This window comes from Oncorhynchus mykiss, chromosome 1 (genome assembly GCF_013265735.2).
Source record: "Oncorhynchus mykiss isolate Arlee chromosome 1, USDA_OmykA_1.1, whole genome shotgun sequence".
In the NCBI taxonomy this organism is placed as follows: domain Eukaryota; kingdom Metazoa; phylum Chordata; class Actinopteri; order Salmoniformes; family Salmonidae; genus Oncorhynchus; species Oncorhynchus mykiss.
In genome coordinates this window covers 82,755,438-82,775,709 of record NC_048565.1, presented here as the reverse complement: position 1 = coordinate 82,775,709, position 20,272 = coordinate 82,755,438, and the positions used below count along the sequence as shown (strand labels likewise).

The following is a 20,272-nucleotide window of genomic DNA, read 5'->3' as shown; positions in this document are numbered from 1 at the left end:
CGGTGCGCTGTCTTAGTGGGAAGTACTGGTGGCCCACTTTGGCTAAGGATGTGAAGATTTATGTTTCCTCCTGCTCGGTGTGCACCCAGTGTAAGGCTCCTAGGCACCTGCCCAGAGGTAAGTGACAACCCTTACCCGTTCCACAACAGCCGTGGTCGCACCTGTCGGTAGATTTCCTGACCGATCTTCCTCCCTCATAGGGTAACACCAGGAGTCCTGTCGTCTCCTCCCGTTGCCCGGTCTCTCTACGGCCCTACAGACTGCTGAGGCCTTGTTTACATACGTTTCCGGCACTACGAGGTGCCATATAGTGTCTGATCGGGGTCCCCAGTTCACATCTAGGTTCTGGAGGGCGTTCATGGAACGTCTGGGGATCTCGGTCAGCCTTACCTCAGGTTTTCACCCCGAGAGTAACGGGCAGGTGGATAGAGTTAACCAGGATGTGGGTATGTTTCTGAGGTCCTATTGCCAGGACCGGCCGGGGGAGTGGGCAGCGTTCGTGTCCTGGGCAGCGATGGCCCAGAACTCGCTCCACCACTCCTCCACTGGCCTCTGTCCCTTCCAGTGTGTATTGGGGTATCAGCCGGTTCTGGCTCCTTGGCATCAGAGTCAGACCGAGGCTCCTGCGGTGGATGACTGGTTCATGGACGCCGCCCATGTTCACCTTCAGCATGCCGTGCTGCGCCAGAAAGTTGAAGCATATATTTTAAAAACAACTTGAGGATTGATTATAAAAAACGTTTGACATGTTTCCGTGGACATCTACGTCTACGTTGTCGTGACCGCTCTTTCCTGTGGATTTCTGAACATAACGCGACAAACAAACGTCGGTATTTTGGGTATAAAAATAATCTTTATGGAACAAAAGGAACATTTGTTGTGTAACGGAGTCTCGTGAGTGAAAACATCCAAAGATCATCAAAGGTAAACGATTCATTTGATTGCTTTTCTGATTTTCGTGACCAAGCTTCCTGATGCTAAGCGTACATAATGCTATGCTAGGCTATCGATAAACTTACACAAACGCTTGGATTGCTTTCGCTGTAAAGCAAAATTGCACTTGTGATTTCATGAATATTAATATTTTTTTGTAATATCCGCTATTCAGCGGTTGCTGACGAAAATGATCCCCGCTAACTCTGTTTCCCATCATGTCTTTGTCAGTGATTGTTTATTGTAAGTGTATGTGTACGTCTGTACTGGTGTGCATCGGGTTATGTTACCCATTGATTTTTGTTATTATGTTTTCCAGTGGTTTTTTTTGTAATTAAACTGCGCCGTTGGAAACACAGTTATTTCTCTCCTCCTTCTCTGCCGCCAGTTAAACACCCTTACACTCTGTGTGTGGAGTAAAGGTGGTATAGAGTTTTTTCCCCCTCTGGTTGCACATTTAACATGCTAGTAGAAATTGGGTAAAAAGGATGCAAGTTTCCCTGCATTAAAGTCCCTGACCACTAGGAGTGCCACCTCTGGATGAGCATTTTCTTGTTTGCTTATAGCCTTACACAGCTCATTGAGTGCGGTCTTCATGCCAGCATCTGTTTGTGGTGGTAGATAGACAGCTACTAAAAATATAGATGAAAACTATCATAGTGTGTAAATAGTGTGGTCTACAGGTTATCATGAGATACTATTAGATTGTGACTGTTTAACCTTTCTGATCTCCCCATCCCGGATCCGGGATCGTGAATACAGACTCAAGCTCATTACCATAACGCAACGTTAACTATTCATGAAAATCGCAAATGAAATGAAATAAATATGCTAGCTCTCAAGCTTAGCCTTTTGTTAACAACACTGTCATCTCAGATTTTCAAAATATGCTTCTCAACCATTGCAAAACAAGCATTTGTGTAACAGTATTGATGGCTAACGTAGCATTTAGCATTAGCATTCAGCTGGCAACATTTACACAAAAAAACAGAAAAGCATTCAAATAAAATCATTTACCTTTGAAGAACTTCAGATGTTTTCAATGAGGAGACTCTCAGATAGCAAATGTTCAGTTTTTCCTGAAAGATTATTTGTTTAGGACAAATCGCTCCGTTTTCTGCGTCACGTTTAGCTATGAAAAAACCCCTGTATCCAGGATTGTGTAAATCTATCAGCAAGCTCATTAGCATAACACAACGTTAACTATTCATGAAAATCGCAAATGAAATGAAATAAATATGCCATCTCTCAAGCTTAGCCTTTTGTAAACAACACTGTCATCTCAGATTTTCAAAATATGCTTCTCAACCATAGGAAAACAATAATTTGTGTAAAAGTAGCTAGCTAGCGTTAGCATTTAGCGTTAGCATTAGCGTTAGCATCCAGCACGCAACATTTCAACAAAAACATAAAAGCCTTCAAATAAAATCATTTACCTTTGAAGAACTTCTGATGTTTTCAATGAGGATACTCTCAGTTAGATAGCAGATGCTCAGTTTTTCCAAAAAGATTTGTGTATTAGAAATAGCTCCGTTTTATACATCACATTTGGCTACCAAAAAAAATCAGAAAATTCAGTCCTCAAAACGCGAACTTTTTTCCAAATTAACTCCATAATATTGACTGAAAACATGGCAAACGTTGTTTAGAATCAATCATCAAGGTGTTTTTCACATATCTCTTCATTGATACATCGTTCTTGGACACATGGTTTCTCCCCTATATCAAATGGAAAAGTACGAGCAGCTGGCAATTGCGCACCGAATTCCACGCAGGACACCAGGCGGACACTTGGAAAATGTAGTCTCTTATGGTCAATCTTCCAATGATATGCCTACAAATACGTCACAATGCTGCTAAGACCTTGGGCGAACGACAGAAAGTGTAGGCTCATTCCTTGCGCAATCACAGCCATATAAGGAGACAATGGAAAACAGAGCTTCAGAAATTCTGCTAATTCCTGGTTGATGCATCATCTTGGTTTCGCCTGTAGAATGAGTTCTGGGGCACTTACAGACAAAATCTTTGCAGATTCTGAAACTTCAGAGTGTTTTCTTTCCAAAACTGTCAAGAATATGCATAGTCAAGCATCTTTTCGTGACAAAATATCGCGCTTAAAACGGGAACGTTTTTTATCCAAAAATGAAATAGCGCCCCTAGAGATCTAACAGGTTAAAAGTATACACAGACCGCCACCCCTTGTCTTACCAGAGGCGGCTGTTCTATCATACCGATGCAACGTAAACCCCACCAGCTGTATGTTATTGAAGTCGTCGTTCAGCCACGACTCGGTGAAACAAAATATTTACGTTTTTAATGTCCCAGCCTTGCTAATGATTCAGTACTACACAAATATGTTTAATTATTTATTTACTAGCTAACTAAATAATAACAGGATAACATACACACTTATTACATGAGACAAAGTTCCCTAGCGGACTTTTACAAAATGGTGGCTTATTACACAACAACATGAAAAGGGGGAAAGAGAGAGAGAAGACACTTATCGTCAATACTTTTCAGAACTATTCTCACAGTAATCATAAAGTTTGCACACAAACTGCCGCCCGTTTGGAATGAGAAATCATTAATGTATTTTCGTGAGTGCCTTTGTTTGCCGTTTATCTCTGTCGGAACCAGCCCTCCTTAGGAAGGTTGTTGGCCTTTTAGCGGCAAGCTGTATTTCTCTGATTGTCCAAAAGGGGTCTCCCCTTTCCTGTCTTCTACTTTTGTTCACTCTGGAAGACAGCTAGCCAGCCGTGTCGACCGTTCCCATTGGTGATGAGCCTAGTAGGATAGTCCCACTTAGGTTCGCTTTTCAATAAAATATTTGACTCAAATAAGCTAATCAGCTGTTTCAGTGATTGTTTAAGAGGGGGGTTTGTTTTCCCCATCGTGTTGGTATTCAGGATTTGGACCATGATGGACATGACCTGCAGCTCGCCGTGTCTCTGGTCTAAAGGAAGGTGAGTTTATTTCTTCACCTCGTATTGAACGTTCCAACTATTTCAAACGTGTAGCTCCCGCCTTACGTTTCCTGGTCTAATGTTAATTTCTGTTGGTAATCATTTTAGGCACTCTGGCCAAAGGGCAGGGTTCCGTCGGTCTGACATGCTCTCTGACCTTACCGGGGTGTGGCTACTTACTTATGCACAGTTTATAGGCGATAGATTCTCTTATACCTCCTAAAATCACATTCATATCTTAACAAATGTACTCTCATCCTTTTTCATATCATATGCACAACGTATTGGATGGAAACTTGACCTATAAAGGGGTTATACTTTCCAAGTTACAGTATTTCGTCCACACAATTTTTAATGACAACACAAAATGAAAACCAATATAACATTAGTTTTCTATAGCTCCCCGCTGACCATTCCCCACATTCTTGTGTTAGAATTGTTGCTCCATTATTCACATTTGACTGTGTTAGAGTTTCGGGGGGGGAAATTCTGTTAACACTGGGGGAAATAAAGTCTCCTTCTCCTGTAATTTACAACAGGGTGGGAACTGTCGACCATCCAGCAGCTCCCTCCCCCCCCTCTGTAGGCGAGAGAGAAGCCTGGTGACGGTCATCCCCCACCTGTCTGATCTGACCCATTCTGATCAGTCATGACACTTCTTTAACTTTGATTGTACCCTAAACATTGGTATTCAGAAACAACCACAGTATTTACAGAGTAACTCTCACAGAAAGAGAGAGAGAGTGTGAGGGAGAAGGGAGGGAGAGAGGAGAGAGAGAATTTAGTGAGACTAGAGAGAGTATTAATTAGTGTTAATATTTTTGTTCAGTGTAATTACTGTCCAGTGTAACTGTGCTACAGTAACTCCAGACACCAGGCTCCTGTGTTATGAAGGGACGCCCCACTGTACGAGACATAAAAGAAAACACAAATGTCTAATTACACCATCATCATCTCTTCCTCCCTAATGCCTCGTTTGTCTGCACCACTCGTTAATTGGTGACCCGCACGATTGGTCAGAAACACAATGGTTCTGATGATGGAGCCAATTAAATGGCGGGGAGGCAGGTTGTACACGTGCCCCGCCGAGAGGGTTATGGCTGCCACATCATGCTTCATCGGACTCAAAACAAACTGTTATGGTGGAAACCAACACCCCAAGAGGCAAGGACCCAAGCACGGGATGGGACGTTTAGAACCACACGAGCCCAACTCTCACTCTCATCACGGTCGCTGTACCACTTTAAACAAACAATTTATAAAAGCTTTGTAGATTATTCATAGGTCTTCATAAGTCCTACATAGATACTTCACGAATCACTTATGAGCAAAGTCCAACTACATAAAGGGTGTATGAAGTCTGTATAAAGGTTACACAGTATATTGAGTCAAAGGCTACTAAGGTGGAGCAGAAAAAACAGTGTTGAAAGTGTGTTTTCTACAGTATTTAAGTAAAGGAAGATACACATAATGGGACATTTCTATCTGATAATGTACATAGCATGTTTTGCTATTTACTCTGACACAAACACATAGAAATGACCTAGCTTGATAATGTTCAGCCATATCTAACTCTGTGACAACAGAAGCAAGCGTCGCTGCTACATTGGCAAGGCTTTGTAAATATACTGTAATCCTCCAAAGTGACTTTTGCCTGCCAACAAGCATTGTTAAAGCACTCTGCTTCTTTTCATATGAAGTGGATGAGCAGTGTTATTATTCTACTCCTCTAAATCTAGCAAACATGCCAGAATGGGGTTAACTTATTTCCTTGTTTTCTTTTCTTGCTCTGCCATTTGCACGTTGAATCAAGAGAAAAGAGTCATATGAACAGACACTAAAACACTGGAATATTTTGTCTGAAATTATAAATATTTCAATTTTTTCCATGCACCCTGTATTTCTACCTGATTTCTCCATGCACCCTGTATTTCTACCTGATTTCTCCATGCACCCTGTATTTCTACCTGCTTTCTCCATGCACCCTGTATTTCTACCTGATTTCTCCATGCACCCTGTATTTCTACCTGATTTATCCATGCACCCTGTATTTCTACCTGATTTCTCCATGCACCCTGTATTTCTACCTGATTTCTCCATGCACCCTGTATTTCTACCTGATTTCTCCATGCACCCTGCATTTCTACCTGATTTCTCCATGCACCCTGCATTTCTACCTGATTTCTCCATGCACCCTGTATTTCTACCTGATTTCTCCATGCACCCTGTATTTCTACCTGATTTCTCCATGCACCCTGTATTTCTACCTGATTTCTCCATGCAACCCTCAGTCTGTTCGAAACGCATCATGCCCCGTCATTGGTTGGCTTTGTTCTTACCTCCCAGACTGCTCTCAGTCTGTAAGGCCCTGGGGACCTTGGGACGGGGCAGCCTCGCTGATCCAACCAGTAAATATTTAATGACCTTGTAATTACATGGAATCAAATCTTAGCAAAGCTATTCATTTACACCCCTCTGAAAGAGGAGGGAGGGAGGAGAGGGGGAAAGGGAGATGAGGGGAGAAGGGTGAGGAGGGTTACATCTATGAAATCCCAAACTATAATTAGTCTGGCCCTAACGAGCGAGGGAGGAATAAGTGCATGGTTGAGGAAAATGAAGCGTGTACGTGAGATGTCGCTCCGATGGCCAGCGCTGTCATGCTCCGCGACGCTGCTGCGACCGGACAGCCGCCCGTCCACTTTGATCTGGGCTTATGCATACGGAATGAGGTCAGACCGTGGTCACATACACAGAGAGACACACACACACATACACACCCACACACACTCATTAAAGAGAGTCCCCTCGGAGGGAGGGAGAGGGGGCACGGTAAGGGCTTCTGTTCAAAGGGCTACCACACCAGGACCCCTGCAACGGGAGACTGACACTCAGACACGGATGAAGAAAGGAGGACAGGAAGGAATGAAAGAGAAGGAGGGGGGGGGGGGGTTCACTGCTCATACACATCACTTAATTATGGTCTTAATAGGGTTAGATGGATTAGACAAATGATTGACCCCAACGCGAGGTGAGGGAACTATTAGATAATCAGCTATATCAGAGATATAGGATCTCTCTCATCACACTGCTAATGAGGGGGACTCCATTCAACCCTCTGAATGGCTGAAAAAGAAACAACTAGTTATTTATTTCCTGATAGGTTCCATAAACTGGGCAGTGAATATTCCCTTAGTGTACTCTAGTTTCTCTGGACTGGAAAGCCCTAAATATGTCTTCTCCTGGATGAAGAGCCAGTACCTCCTATCAGGAATGTAGCACCTCATTCAGTTACATACTTCAAGACACTTTATACTCTATCTAACTTTCAATTGAGATTCTCCATTGAAAGTGCTTCTTAATCCAGGGCCAGGCCTAATCTGTGTCCGGAAAAGCAACGGTATTACAATAGAAAGTGTGCACTCACCCCCATGTCTGATGACTTGGGTTTAACCACCTTCATGAAGGCTCCCCGTGCCTCAGCCTCCTGCTGTTCTGTCTTACAAACCTTCCTAGTGTCTAGGAACTTTAGGGTGGGTAGCTTGTGCAGAACAAAGTACCTGAGGAAAAACACACACATGCAAAAATGTTGGTAACACGTTTTGCTAACAGATATGACATAAAATATGATCTACAAGAGATGTACTTTACGTATTACACCATGAAATGTCTCAGTTGACTGTACACCAAAACATATAACACACACTTTACTTTATAGAATAAGGGAATTAACAATATCGACAGAAAAACAAACAAATGTATACGTATGATGATTTGAGTAAAAAGTCCTATATTACGATAGAAACTGAACACATCTAGTGAATACATAATCAAACCACAAGATGTGTATATATTGTAGTTAAACATCATCTTCCAGAGCTTAACAACTTGTTCATATCCACGTACAAAAGCTATTATGCAAATGAAATGACAGAAATTCCAATTTGTAAAACGGGACATATCAACAAACAACTTGAAAAGACTACTTGTTTACTTAGTAGAGATATAATGGCATTGCCATCTATCCTTCCATGCAATAACCTTCAAAGTTGATAAAAATAAGGGCAGAAATATAAATAGAACGAAAGGAGATACGCCCCATCTCCCAGAGCTGTCATTCCTGTAACATCACAGATATCTTCTCTAAGCTTTCAGACACTATCTTTCATTGGGAGGGAGAGGAAACATCAGGTTGATAACGGCTGGGATACGGAGATGACAACAGATCCATTCAGAAAGCAGGTGGGAACAGAGGACAGCAGAGGAAGGGAGAGGAGAGGAGGACAGAGGAGAGAGGACAGAGGAGAAGAGGACAGAGGAGAGGAGAACATTGGAGAAGGACAGAGGAGAGGAAAACAGAGGAGAGGAGAAAAGATGAGAGGAGGATAGAGAGGAGAGGAGAACAGAGGAGAGGAGAGGAGAGCAGAGGAGAGCAGAGGAGAGGACAGAGGAGAGGAGAGCAGAGGAGAGCAGAGGACAGAGGAGAGGAGAGCAGAGGAGAGGAGAAAAGAGGAGAGGAGGACATAGGAGAGGAGAACAGAGGAGAGAAGGACAGAGGAGAGGAGAACAGAGGAGAGAAGGACAGAGAAGGACAGAGGAGAGGAGAACAGAGGGGAGGAGAACAGAGGGGAGGAGAACAGAGGAGAGGAGGACAGAGGAGAGGAGAACAGAGGAGAGCAGAGGAGAGGTTACAGCCAAACAGAACAGAGGAAGAGACAGCAGCAGCAGTAGCTAAGTGATGGGTGAGGAGGGACATGGAGGAACCATGATATGGACACAGACAGGCTCCATACAGAAGGTGATGATGGTGGTAACAGTAGGGGTGAAGATTGGTTTTACTATCTATGTCAGCATGTCAACACACTAGGATTATAGGGAAGGGGGATATGGATTGATCTATAAACTTGTCACGACTTCTTCCGAAGTCGGTGCCTCTCCTTGTTCGGGCGGCGCTCGCCGTTGCCGGTCTACTACCCATAACGGATCCACTTTTCTTTTTCCTTTTGTTTTGTCTTTGTTTTCACACACCTGTTTTCCATTTCACAATTATTTGTGCCTGTATTTAGACCCTCTGTTTCACCCATGGTGTTGTGCGGGATTATTCATGTTCAGTTAGGTTTATTTTGATGGCTAGTTTTTTGACGGGTGCTGTGTTCACCCGTGCGTTATCTTTACCGTCTTGTTTTGATCAAGTGTAATTGTTACCTTGTGCCTTGTTGAGTAAAGTACGTTGCTCACTCATTCTGCTCTCCTGCGCCTGACTTCATGCACCAGCTACACTCACCTTATGACAAAACTATAAAAGATGATACAAACAGTATATTATGACTCAAGCCTGAGAACATCAGAGGGGTATAGTACAAATCAGGATATAGGAATTATACTAGGAACTTGCCTAAATTTTCTGAAATATATTTATATTATTTAGAAAAATAAGCTTGAAATGGGCATGGCCTACTTAATTCAACAACCAAAAACACACATCTAAATGTATATCTCTTATGTCTCGTCCTGACCTTAGTTGCTTTTTTATGTCTCTATTTTCTTTATGTCTCTTTATGTCGTCAGTCAGGAGCTGCCAGAGCCGCCCGTCAGTCAGGAGCTGCCAGAGCCGCCCGTCAGTCAGGAGCTGCCAGAGCCGCCCGTCAGTCAGGAGCTGCCAGAGCCGCCTGTCACTCCGGAGCTGCCGGAGTCGCGCTTCACTCCGGTGCAGCCGGAGTCTCCCGTCTATTCGGAGCCCGCTGCAAGGGTCCCCAGTCCGAGGTTACAGCCAAACAGTTTTGTGGGCCAAGACTATGGTGGAGTGGGGTCCACGTCCCACACCAGAGCCGCCACCGCGGACAGAAGCCCACCCAGATCCTCCCTATGGGTTTCGGTTTTGCGGCCGGAGTCCGCACCTTTGGGGGGGGGGGGGGGGGGGGGTACTGTCACGTCCTGACCTTAGTTCCTTTTTTATGTCTCTATTTTAGTTTGGTCAGGGCGTGAGTTGGGGTGGGCATTCTATGTTTTTGTTCTATGTGTTATAGTTCTATGTGTTTGGCCTGGTGTGGATCCCAATCAGAGGCAGCTGTCAATCGTTGTCTCTGATTGAGAACCATACTTAGGCAGCCTGTTTTCCCACTATGGGTTGTGGGTAGTTGTTTTCTGTGTCTGTGTTTTACCATACAGAACTGTTTCGATTTTCATTTCGTTGTTTCATTTGGTTATTTTGTATTCAGTGTTCAGTTATATTTCATTAAAATGGACACTTACCACGCTGCGTTTTGGTCCGATCTTTCATACTCCTCAGATGAAGAAGATCGTTACATCTTAATAAACCCGAAAATCAAGTTATTTCTGGTTGTTTATCAAAGTCAGCTGGCTAACTTATTGATCCTACTTTGTAGTATACCCCTCAGGCCAGAGGTGTTTTAGCAGTAGAGGAGGCACGTACACAGATACCTGCGCCCCTGTACCCGCCCCTTCGCCCTCCCACTCGCCAAGTGCCCATTTGAGTGGTGGTAAACTTAGTTTGAGTGTGTGTAGTAAGCTACCCAGTTTAAATATCAACAGTACTGCCACAGAAGCAGCACTAGCATTTATTTCCTTATAGAATCATAGCCGCTGGAAGGGTGCTGGAGGTAAATCAATTTGCCAAAGCTATAGAATTACTGCTATCTGTTCAGAAAGAAATAAAATCATTCAGAATAGCCTAGTACACCTTGCCTGACGACAAACTGAATTCTTCCACTGCTCTATGTTCGCTACATTCTTCAGTCTGAGACTGACATCGTTGAGGTCGATTGTGGTGAAGTTAAAATGAGAGGTTTTGTACAAAATAAAGTCATCAGCGGTTTCTGGGACCAATCAGAATGGTTAGAGAACGTGTTTGCGTTCTAGAAATCATCAGGGAGGTGCTCAGATCCAGACTCATTGCGGGGAAGAAACTAGCGTCCGTGGGCGTGGCATATCGTTTGGCTCGGAGCAAGGAGTTTGGGTAGCCAGGCAATACTACACCATGATTAGGCCAATAATTGAGCCACAGAGGATCAATAGCTTCTTTAAAAAACTGCCTAGTGGATTGTGTGGAGCCCAAATAACAAGGCATAGCCTATAGTCTGGAATGCAAAGCAAATCTGTCAGTGAACAACATGAAGACAAAACAGGCCTTTCGCAATATTTCAAATACAATCGCGGGAAAACACAAGTTGGAAAGCAAATGGCTCCTGCTGAAAAGAAAATCATCTGGGAAAGGAGGTACGGCAGGGTGGGCCAGGCCCCCTAAGGCTCGCCCATAACACTGTCCCTGGAGTGAGCTGTACATCGTTGGGTGAGTCAGTGAAACTAGAAAGCTTTTTAGGAGTATAATTTCCTCCTCATATTGTGTGTGTCTCCACACACCTAGACCTAGGCAATTGATTGATTCCTGACAAGGTGGTTTTTATTGATTTCAGATTCTCAGTTTGTCATTGTCAAAGTAGCCTATCATTTCAATAATAAAAAACATTCTGCCAAAGTCTCCAGTTGTGATGAATGATGTAGAATTGCATGAAATGCATTTATAAAAGGCCACATTTTTCACAGACCATGCATGGGCTACTAAACATGTGTGCAACTTCTGTCAGCACCTGTACTGCTCTATGCCACTACGCAAATGCAATGATATGCATGCAAGGCTTATAAAAGCTCCAGACCAGGCCTGAGGTGTTTTAGCAGTTGAGTGACAGAGAGTTGAAACCCCTGACATTTATCCTATTGTAATACACAAAAGACTCAAATAGACGTTGTCTGACAAAGAGGAATAATTATAATTCAAGTCTCCTTTTTACAGTTCTCCTTAAAAACTTGTTCATGATGTTTGGATGGGTTGAGTGGATGGGTTGAGGGATGAGTGAGCACGGGGCCCAGTGCTGGTGGGGGGTATAGCGCACCTGAAGGAAAACTGTCCAACTGTAGGAAAAGTATTTAATCAGGGAGGAACGAAAGACCTCCAAACAAGATTATGTCACTCAAGCCAATGTGTAAACATGGCAGGTAACAACTGGTTCTGCTTCACGATGAATGTGTGACATACCCCCAGAGGCAATTTCACTCATCCCAGAGGCTTCTCCAAGACGCCACTGACAGAAAAGAGGTATACAGAGTGGACTTTAATTCTGACTCAGGAGGCATGCACACCATCCACAGCTTCCAAGTATATTACTCGCTAATGTTCAGTCCCTGGACAATAAAGTAGACAGGCTCTGGGCGAGGATCTACTTCTAGAGAGACATCAGGAACTGTAACATAATCTGTTTCACAGAATCATGGTTCTCTCCGGATATACTGTCCCCGTCCACACAGCCAGCCGGGCTATCAGTACATCGCATGGACAGGAAAAAAGGTAGAGGTGTATGTTTCATGATTAACTACTCATGGTGTGATTGTGGTAATGTTTAGGAACTTGAGACCTTTTGTTCATCAGACCTGGAATACCTCATAATGAAATGCCGACCGCATTACCTCCCGAGAGAATTCTCTTCGGTCATCGTCACAACCGTGTATATTCCCCCTCAAGCCGATACCATGATGGCTATCAAGGAGCTACACTGGACTTTGTGCAAACTGGAAACCGCATATCCTGAGGCATTTATTTTAGCTGGGGACTTTAACAAAGCAAATCTGAGGAAAACGCTACCCAAGTTTTATCAATACATCGCCTGCACTACTCGCGCCTCAAAAACTCTCGACTGTTGCTACTCTCCATTCCGGGACGGATACAAGGCTCTCCGCCGCCCTCCGTTCAGCAAATCATATCACACCTCCATTCTGCTCCTCCCTTCCTATAGGCAGAAACTCAAACAGGAAGTACCCGTGGTAAGGACAGTTCAACGTTGGTCTGACTAATCAGAATCTATGCTTCAAGATTGTTTTGATCACGCGGACTGGGATATGTTCCAGGTTGCTTCTGAGAAAAACATTGACGTATACATTGACTGGGTGACAGAGTTCATCAGGAAGTGCATAGGGGATGTTGTTCCCACTATAACGATTAAAACCTATTCAAACCTTAAAACATGGATAGATGGCAGCATCCGCGCAAAACTGAAAGAGAGAACCACAGCAAGGTGACTGGGAACATGGACGAGTACAAACAGTCCAGCTATGCCCTCCATAAGGCAATCAAACAGGCAAAATATCAATTCAGAGACAAAGTGAAGTCGCAATTCAACGGCACAGACACGAAAAGTATGTTGCATGGACTCCAGGCAATCATGTACTATAAAGGGAAAACCTGAGGAAAACACAATGCCGACGACGCGGGCCACCGCCGCTCACGAGGACAGGTAGCTCTCGTTCTCCCTGTTTCTGACGGGAGTAAGACATTTAAACGTGTTAACCCTCGCAAGGCTCCTCAGAGCATGTGCAGACCAGCTCGCTTGAGTGTTTACGGACATATTCAATCTCTCCCCATACCAGTATGCTATCCCCACTAGTTTCAAGATGACCACCATTGTTCCTGTATCAAGAAAGCGAAGGTAATGAACTAAATGACAATTGCCCCGTAGCACTCACTTGTCATCATGAAGTGCTGAGAGAGTCTTGTTAAGGGTCATATCACCTCCACCTTACCTGACACCCTAGACCCACTGCAATTCGCATACCGCCCCCAATATATCCAGGGATGATGCAATCACCATCACACTGCCCTATCCCATCTGGGCAAGAGGAATACCTATGTGAGAATACTGTTCATTGACTACAGCTCAGCCTTCAACACTATAATACCCTCCAAGCTTGGGGCCCTGGGTCTGAACCCCACCCTGTTCAACTAGGTCCTGGACCTCCTGATGGGCGGCATCCAGGTGGTGAAGATAGGCAACAAGCTGCTATGCTGATCCTCAACACAGGGGTTCCACAAGGGCGCGTGCTCAGCCCCCTCATGTACTCCCTGATCACCCATGACTGCGTGGCCATGCACGTCTCCAACTCCAATCATTAAGTTTGCAGACAATACAACAGTGGTAGCCCTGATTACCAACAATGACGAGACAGCCTACAGGAAGGAGATAAGGGCAATGGTGGTGTGGTGCCAGGAAAATAATATCTCCCTCAACGTCAAAGGAGTCAATGAGCTGATCGTGAACTTCAGGAGACAGCAGAGGGACCACGCCACCATCCACAGGGCCGCAGTGGAGAAGGTAAAAAAAGCTTTAAGTTCCTTGGCATACACATCACTGACAATCTGAAATGGTCCAGCAACACAGACAGTGTGGTGAAGAAGGTGCAACAGTGCCTCTTCAACCTCCGGAGGCAGATGAAAGTCGTCATGTACCCTAAGACCCTGACAAACTTTTACAGATGCACCATTGAGAGCATCTTTTCAGGCTGTATCACTGCCTGGTACAGCAACTGCACTGCAACAACTGGGCTCTCCAGAGGATGATGCGGTCTGCCCAATGCATCACCAGGGGCACACTGTCTGCTCTCCAGGACATCTACAGCACCCGGTGTCACAGGAAGGCCAAGCAGATCATGAAGGACCTCAGCCAACCAAGCCACAGCCTGTTCACCCTGCTACCATCTAGAAGGTGGGTTCAGTACAGGTGCATCAAACCTGGGACCGAGAGACTGAAAAACAGTTTCTATCTCAAAGCCATTAAATTGTCACCACTAGCCGGTCTCCACCCAATACCCTGCCATGTCACTGTCACTAGCTGGCCACCACCCGGTACTCTACCCTGCACCTTAGAGACTGCTATCTTATGTACATAGTCATGGAACACTGGTCACTTTAATAATGTTTACATATGGTTTTACCCACTTCATATGTATATACTGTATTCTAGTCAAGGCCTATCCTGTATAACAATTGCTGTACACAACATTTTCCATCCTAAATATTCTACATGTATGATACATATTCTATCCATAGACTGTCCATACTGTCTATACATCATATACAGTGGGGAGAACAAGTATTTGATACACTGCTGATTTTGCAGATTTTCTTACTTACAAAGCATGTAGAGGTCTGTAATTTTTTATTTATCGTAGGTACACTTCAACTGTGAGAGACATCATTTTTTTTTTATCCAGAAAATCACATTGTATGATTTTTAAGTAATTCATTTGCATTTTATTGCATGACATAAGTATTTGATACATCAGAAAAGCAGAACTTAATATTTGGTACAGAAACCTTTGTTTGCAATTACAGAGATCATACGTTTCCTGTAGTTCTTGACCAGGTTTGCACACACTGCAGCAGGGATTTTGGCCCACTCCTCTATACAGACCTTCTCCAGATTCTTCAGGTTCCGGGGCTGTCGTTGGGCAATACGGACTTTCAGCTCCCTCCAAAGATGTTTTATTGGGTTCAGGTCTGGAGACTGGCTAGGCCACTCCAGGACCTTGAGATGCTTCTTACGGAACCACTCCTTAGTTGCCCTGGTTGTGTGTTTCAGGTCGTTATCATGCTGGAAGACCCAGCCACGACCCATCTTCAATGCTCTTACTGAGGGAAGGAGGTTGTTGGCCAAGATCTCGCGATACATGGCCCCATCCATCCTCCCCTCAATACGGTGCAGTCATCCTGTCCCCTTTGCAGAAAAGCACCCCCCAAGAATGATGCTTCCACCTCCATGCTTCACGGTTGGGATGGTGTTCTTGGGGTTGTACTCATCCTTCTTCTTCCTCCAAACACGGTCTCATCAGACCACAAGACCTTCTCCCATTCCTCCTCTGGATCATCCAGATGGTCATTGGCAAACTTCAGACGGGTCTGGACATGCGCGGGCTTGAGCAGGGGACCTTGCATGCGCTGCAGGATTTTAATCCATGAAGGCGTAGTGTGTTACTAATGGTTTTCTTTGAGACTGTGGTCCCAGCTCTCTTCAGGTCATTAACCAGGTCCTGCCGTGTAGTTCTGGGCTGATCCCTCACCTTCCTCATGATCATTGATGCCCCACGAGGTGAGATCTTGCATGGAGCCCCAGACCGAGGGTGATTGACCGTCATCTTGAACTTCTTCCATTTTCTAATAATTGTGCCCTGTCACCAAGCTGCTTGCCATATACAGCGTTCCTCCCTGAGGTCCCTGAATTCCTATCGGACCTTGTAGTCACAGCAGATAATATTCACATTTTTGGTGACTTTAATATTCACATGGAAAAGTCCACAGACCCACTCCAAAAGGCTTTCGGAGCCATCATCGACTCAGTGGGTTTTGTCCAACATGTCTCTGGACCTACTCACTGTCACAGTCAAACTCTGGACCTAGTTTTGTCCCATGGAATAAATGTTGTGGATCTTAATGTTTTTCCTCATAATCCTGGACTATCGGACCACCATTTTATTATGTTTGCAATCGCAACAAATAATCTGCTCAGACCCCAACCAAGGAGCATCAAAAGTTGTGCTATAAATTCTCAGACAACACCAAAGATTCCTTGATGCCATTCCAGACTCCCTCTGCCTACCCAAGGTCGTCAGAGGACAAAAATCAGTTAACCACCTAACTGAGGAACTCAATTTCACCTTGGCAATACCCTAGATGCAGTTGCACCCCTAAAAACTAAAAACAGTTGTCATAAGAAACTAGCTCCCTGGTGTACAGAAAATACGCGAGCTCTGAATCAAGCTTCCAGAAAATTGGAACGGAAATGGAGCCACACCAAACTGGAAGTCTTCCGACTAGCTTGGAAAGACAGTATCGAAGAGCCCTCACTGCTGCTCGATCATCCTATTTTTCCAACTTCATCGAGGAAAATAAGAACAATCCAAAATGTATTTTTGATACTGTCGCAAAGCTAACTAAAAAGCAGCATTCCCCAAGTGAGGATGGCTTTCACTTCAGCAGTAATACATTCATGAACTTCTTTGAGGAAAAGATCATGATCATTAGAAAGCAAATTCCTCCAAAGCTCAGTTGTCCTGAGTCTGCACAACTCTGCCAGGGACTAGGATCAAGAGAGACACTCAAGTGTTTTAGTACTATATCTCTTGACACAATGATGAAAATAACCATGGCCTCTAAACCTTCAAGCTGCATACTGGACCCTATTCCAACTAAACTACTGAAAGAGCTGCTTCCTGTGCTTGGCCATCCTATGTTGAACATAATAAACGCTCTCTATCCACCTGATGTGTACCAAACTCACTAAAAGTGGCAGGAATAAAGCATCTCTTGAAAAAGCCAAACCTTGACCGAGAAAATATAAAAAACTATCGGCCTATATTGAATCTTCCATTCCTCTCAAGAATGTTAGAAAAAGCTGTTGCCTTCCTGAAGACAAACAATGTATATGAAATGCTTCAGTCTTGTTTTAGATCCCATCATAAAACTGAGACTGCACTTGTGAAGGTGGTAAATGACCTTTTAATGGCGTCAGACCGAGGCTCTGCATCTGTCCTCGTGCTCCTAGACCTTAGTGCTGCTTTTGATACCATCGATCACCACATTCTTTTGGAGAGATTGGAAACCCAAATTGGTCTACACGGACAAGTTCTGGCCTGGTTTAGATCGTATCTGTCGGAAAGATATCAGTTTGTCTCTGTGAATGGTTTGTCCTCTGACAAATCAACTGTACATTTCGGTGTTCCTCAAGGTTCCGTTTTTGGACCACTAATGTTTTCACTATATATTTTACCTCTTGGACATGTCATTCGAAAACATAATGTTAACTTTCACTGCTATGCGGATGACACAAAGCTGTACATTTCAATGAAACATGGTGAAGCCCCAAAATTGCCCTCGCTAGAAGCCTGTGTATCAGACATAAGGAAGTGGATACTTTTCAACTCTAACAAAACAGAGATGTTTGTTCTAGGTCCCAAGAAACAAACAGATCTTATCAGTGGTCTTGTATGTCTTCCATTTCCTAATAATTGCTCCCACAGTTGATTTCTTCAAACCAAGCTGCTTACCTATTGCAGATTAAGTCTTCCCAGCCTAGTGCAGGTCTACAATTTTGTTTCTGGTGTCCTTTGACAGCTCTTTGGTCTTGGCCATAGTGGAGTTTGGAGTGTGACTGTTTGAGGTTGTGGACAGGTGTCTTTTATACTGATAACAAGTTCAAACAGGTGTCAGATCCCCTCTACTTCAGTAACTCTACTAAATATCTAACCCCTCTTTTTTCCAAAAGAGTCCTTTTGACTCTTATCTCCCATACTAACCTGGTCATTGGAGGGGACCTTAACTGTGTGCTAGACCAATATTTGGATAGTTCCTCTACCCGGCGAACCCTTACCTCCTATTCAAGCGAATTCTTGAATACCTACATAAAAAATTCTAACTTATTTGATATATGGAGGATCGCTAACCCTATGGGTTATACTCGAATTGACTACTTTTTGGTTGATGCTAAACTACTCCCCTATACTTGTAATGTGAGGTATCATGATATTATAATCTCGCACCACAGTCCAATCACCTTCTCCCTGAGATTGGGTGACATCGTACCAAACGAGAGGGTCTGGAGGTTGAATCCTCAGCTCCTCACAGAACATTTTGTGACATTTTTCTTTGATACCAACGACAACACAGATACTTCCCCAGCATTATTGTGGGAAACACTGAAGGCTTATTTGAGAGGCTGTATCATCTCCTTTCAGACTACCAGGAGTAGGCAAAACAGAGGAAAATTGGTAGAACTGGAGGGACAAATTCACTTACTGGATAGGGAGAATGCTAGCCATCCATCTATGGAGAAACGTTAAAAAAATTACCTCTTTAAAATTTGAAATAAATCAGATTCTCTCTATCTTTTCTCTATGCCAAGCAAAAAAAAATTGAGTTTGGTGACAAACCACACAAATTACTCGCCAGACAACTTCGAAAAAATGTGAGTGACCGAATGATTCACAAAGTTAAATCTGCATCTGGGGAATTACTCTCTTCCCCCAAAGACATCAATGACAGATTCTGTCAGTTTTATGAGTCTCTATATACATCTAAAGCAGATCCTAACCCCTAACCTCCTACAGAAATGTTATATTGGAGATAGGTTCATAAATTGGATCCAGCTTTTATATAGGAACCCCTGTGCGAGAATACTCACTAACAAATCATTGTCGCCCCGATTGAACCTTTACAGAGGGACAAGGCAGGGTTGTGCGCTGTCGCCTATGCTCTTAGCCCTAATTATTGAACCTCTCGCTCAGGCGATTAGATCTCATGCAGCAATACACGGCTATAATACAAAAGATACTCTAAATAAGATTTGCCTATACGCAGATGACATTCTCTATGTAACAGAACCCCAAGCTAGTATTCCAGCTTTTCTTGATGTGATTAATTTGTTTGGTACCTTCTCGGGATACAAAATAAATTGTAACAAGAGTGAATTAATGCCCATACGGTTGCAAAACACCTCCTGGCTAGAACATCTTCCAGTTAAGTTATCTTCAGAATAATTTACCTACATAGGAATTGTAGTTACCAAACAATACGCCTTACTATTTAAAGATAATTTCCCGTCTCTGATGCAAAAACTCAAGGCAAACATACAATTTTGGAGAACTCTCCAAATGTCTCTGCTCGGGAAGAATTAGTGCCATTAAAATGGTCTTCCTCACACAACTGCTCTACCTATACCAGAACATCCCAGTATTCATACCTAAAACCTTTCATAAACAACTGGACTCAATTATCAATCCTTTCATCTGGGATTATAGAACACACAGGATAGATGGAAGGAGGATTGTCTCTCCCAGATGTTATATTTTATTACTGGGCCACTAACCTCCGCGCTGTTAAGTTTTGGCTGGATGACGCACCTCCGTCATCCAGCTGGTTTAGTATGGAGCGTGAGGAGTGTCACCCCTTCTCTATTAGTGCTGTGATTCTGTCTCCTGTCAATCTGGAGATGTCACTTTATAATAACAATCCTATTATACAGAGCACAGTCCGAATCTGGAAGCAAATTAAAGTCCACTTTGAGCTTAGACCAATGTCATTCATGCTCCCTGTTGCCAGGAATCCCTCCTTTGCCCCCTCTAACCTTGATAACAACTTTGAGCGATGGGGAGAGTTGGGGATAAGTACCATAGGGGATTTATATATAGAAGGGACCTTTGCTTCCTTTGAGTTGCTGAGGGAAATGTATAATCTTCCCAGAAGTAACTTTTTCAGACACCTACAAATTAGAGACTATGTTAGAAAACACCTCCCAACATTTGGGAATGCTAAACCTTCCATGTTTGACGAATGCATAAAAATATGCCCCACCTCAAACAAACGGATATCTCATCTATATGACGCTTTTCAATCTGTTAGCACACGTTCTACAGATGCCATTAAGGCAAAATGGGAGGAACTGACATTTCGATGGCAGACTGGGAAGAGAGCTTGGAGTATATCCACACATGCTCCATTAACTCCAGACATCGTCTCATACAATTCAAGGTATTACACT

At 43.7% G+C, this 20,272-nt stretch overlaps 1 protein-coding gene across 1 annotated transcript in view; it reads right to left on the bottom strand.

The window, feature by feature from the left end:
- LOC110530624 (leucine-rich melanocyte differentiation-associated protein) overlaps positions 1–20,272 on the bottom strand; it is a 460,113-nt gene that overhangs the window by 140,702 nt on the left and 299,139 nt on the right. Inside the window, exon 5 of the mRNA XM_036986902.1 lies at positions 7,324–7,456. Coding sequence (XP_036842797.1) covers positions 7,324–7,456 — 133 coding nt within the window. The remainder of the gene's footprint in view (positions 1–7,323; positions 7,457–20,272) is intronic.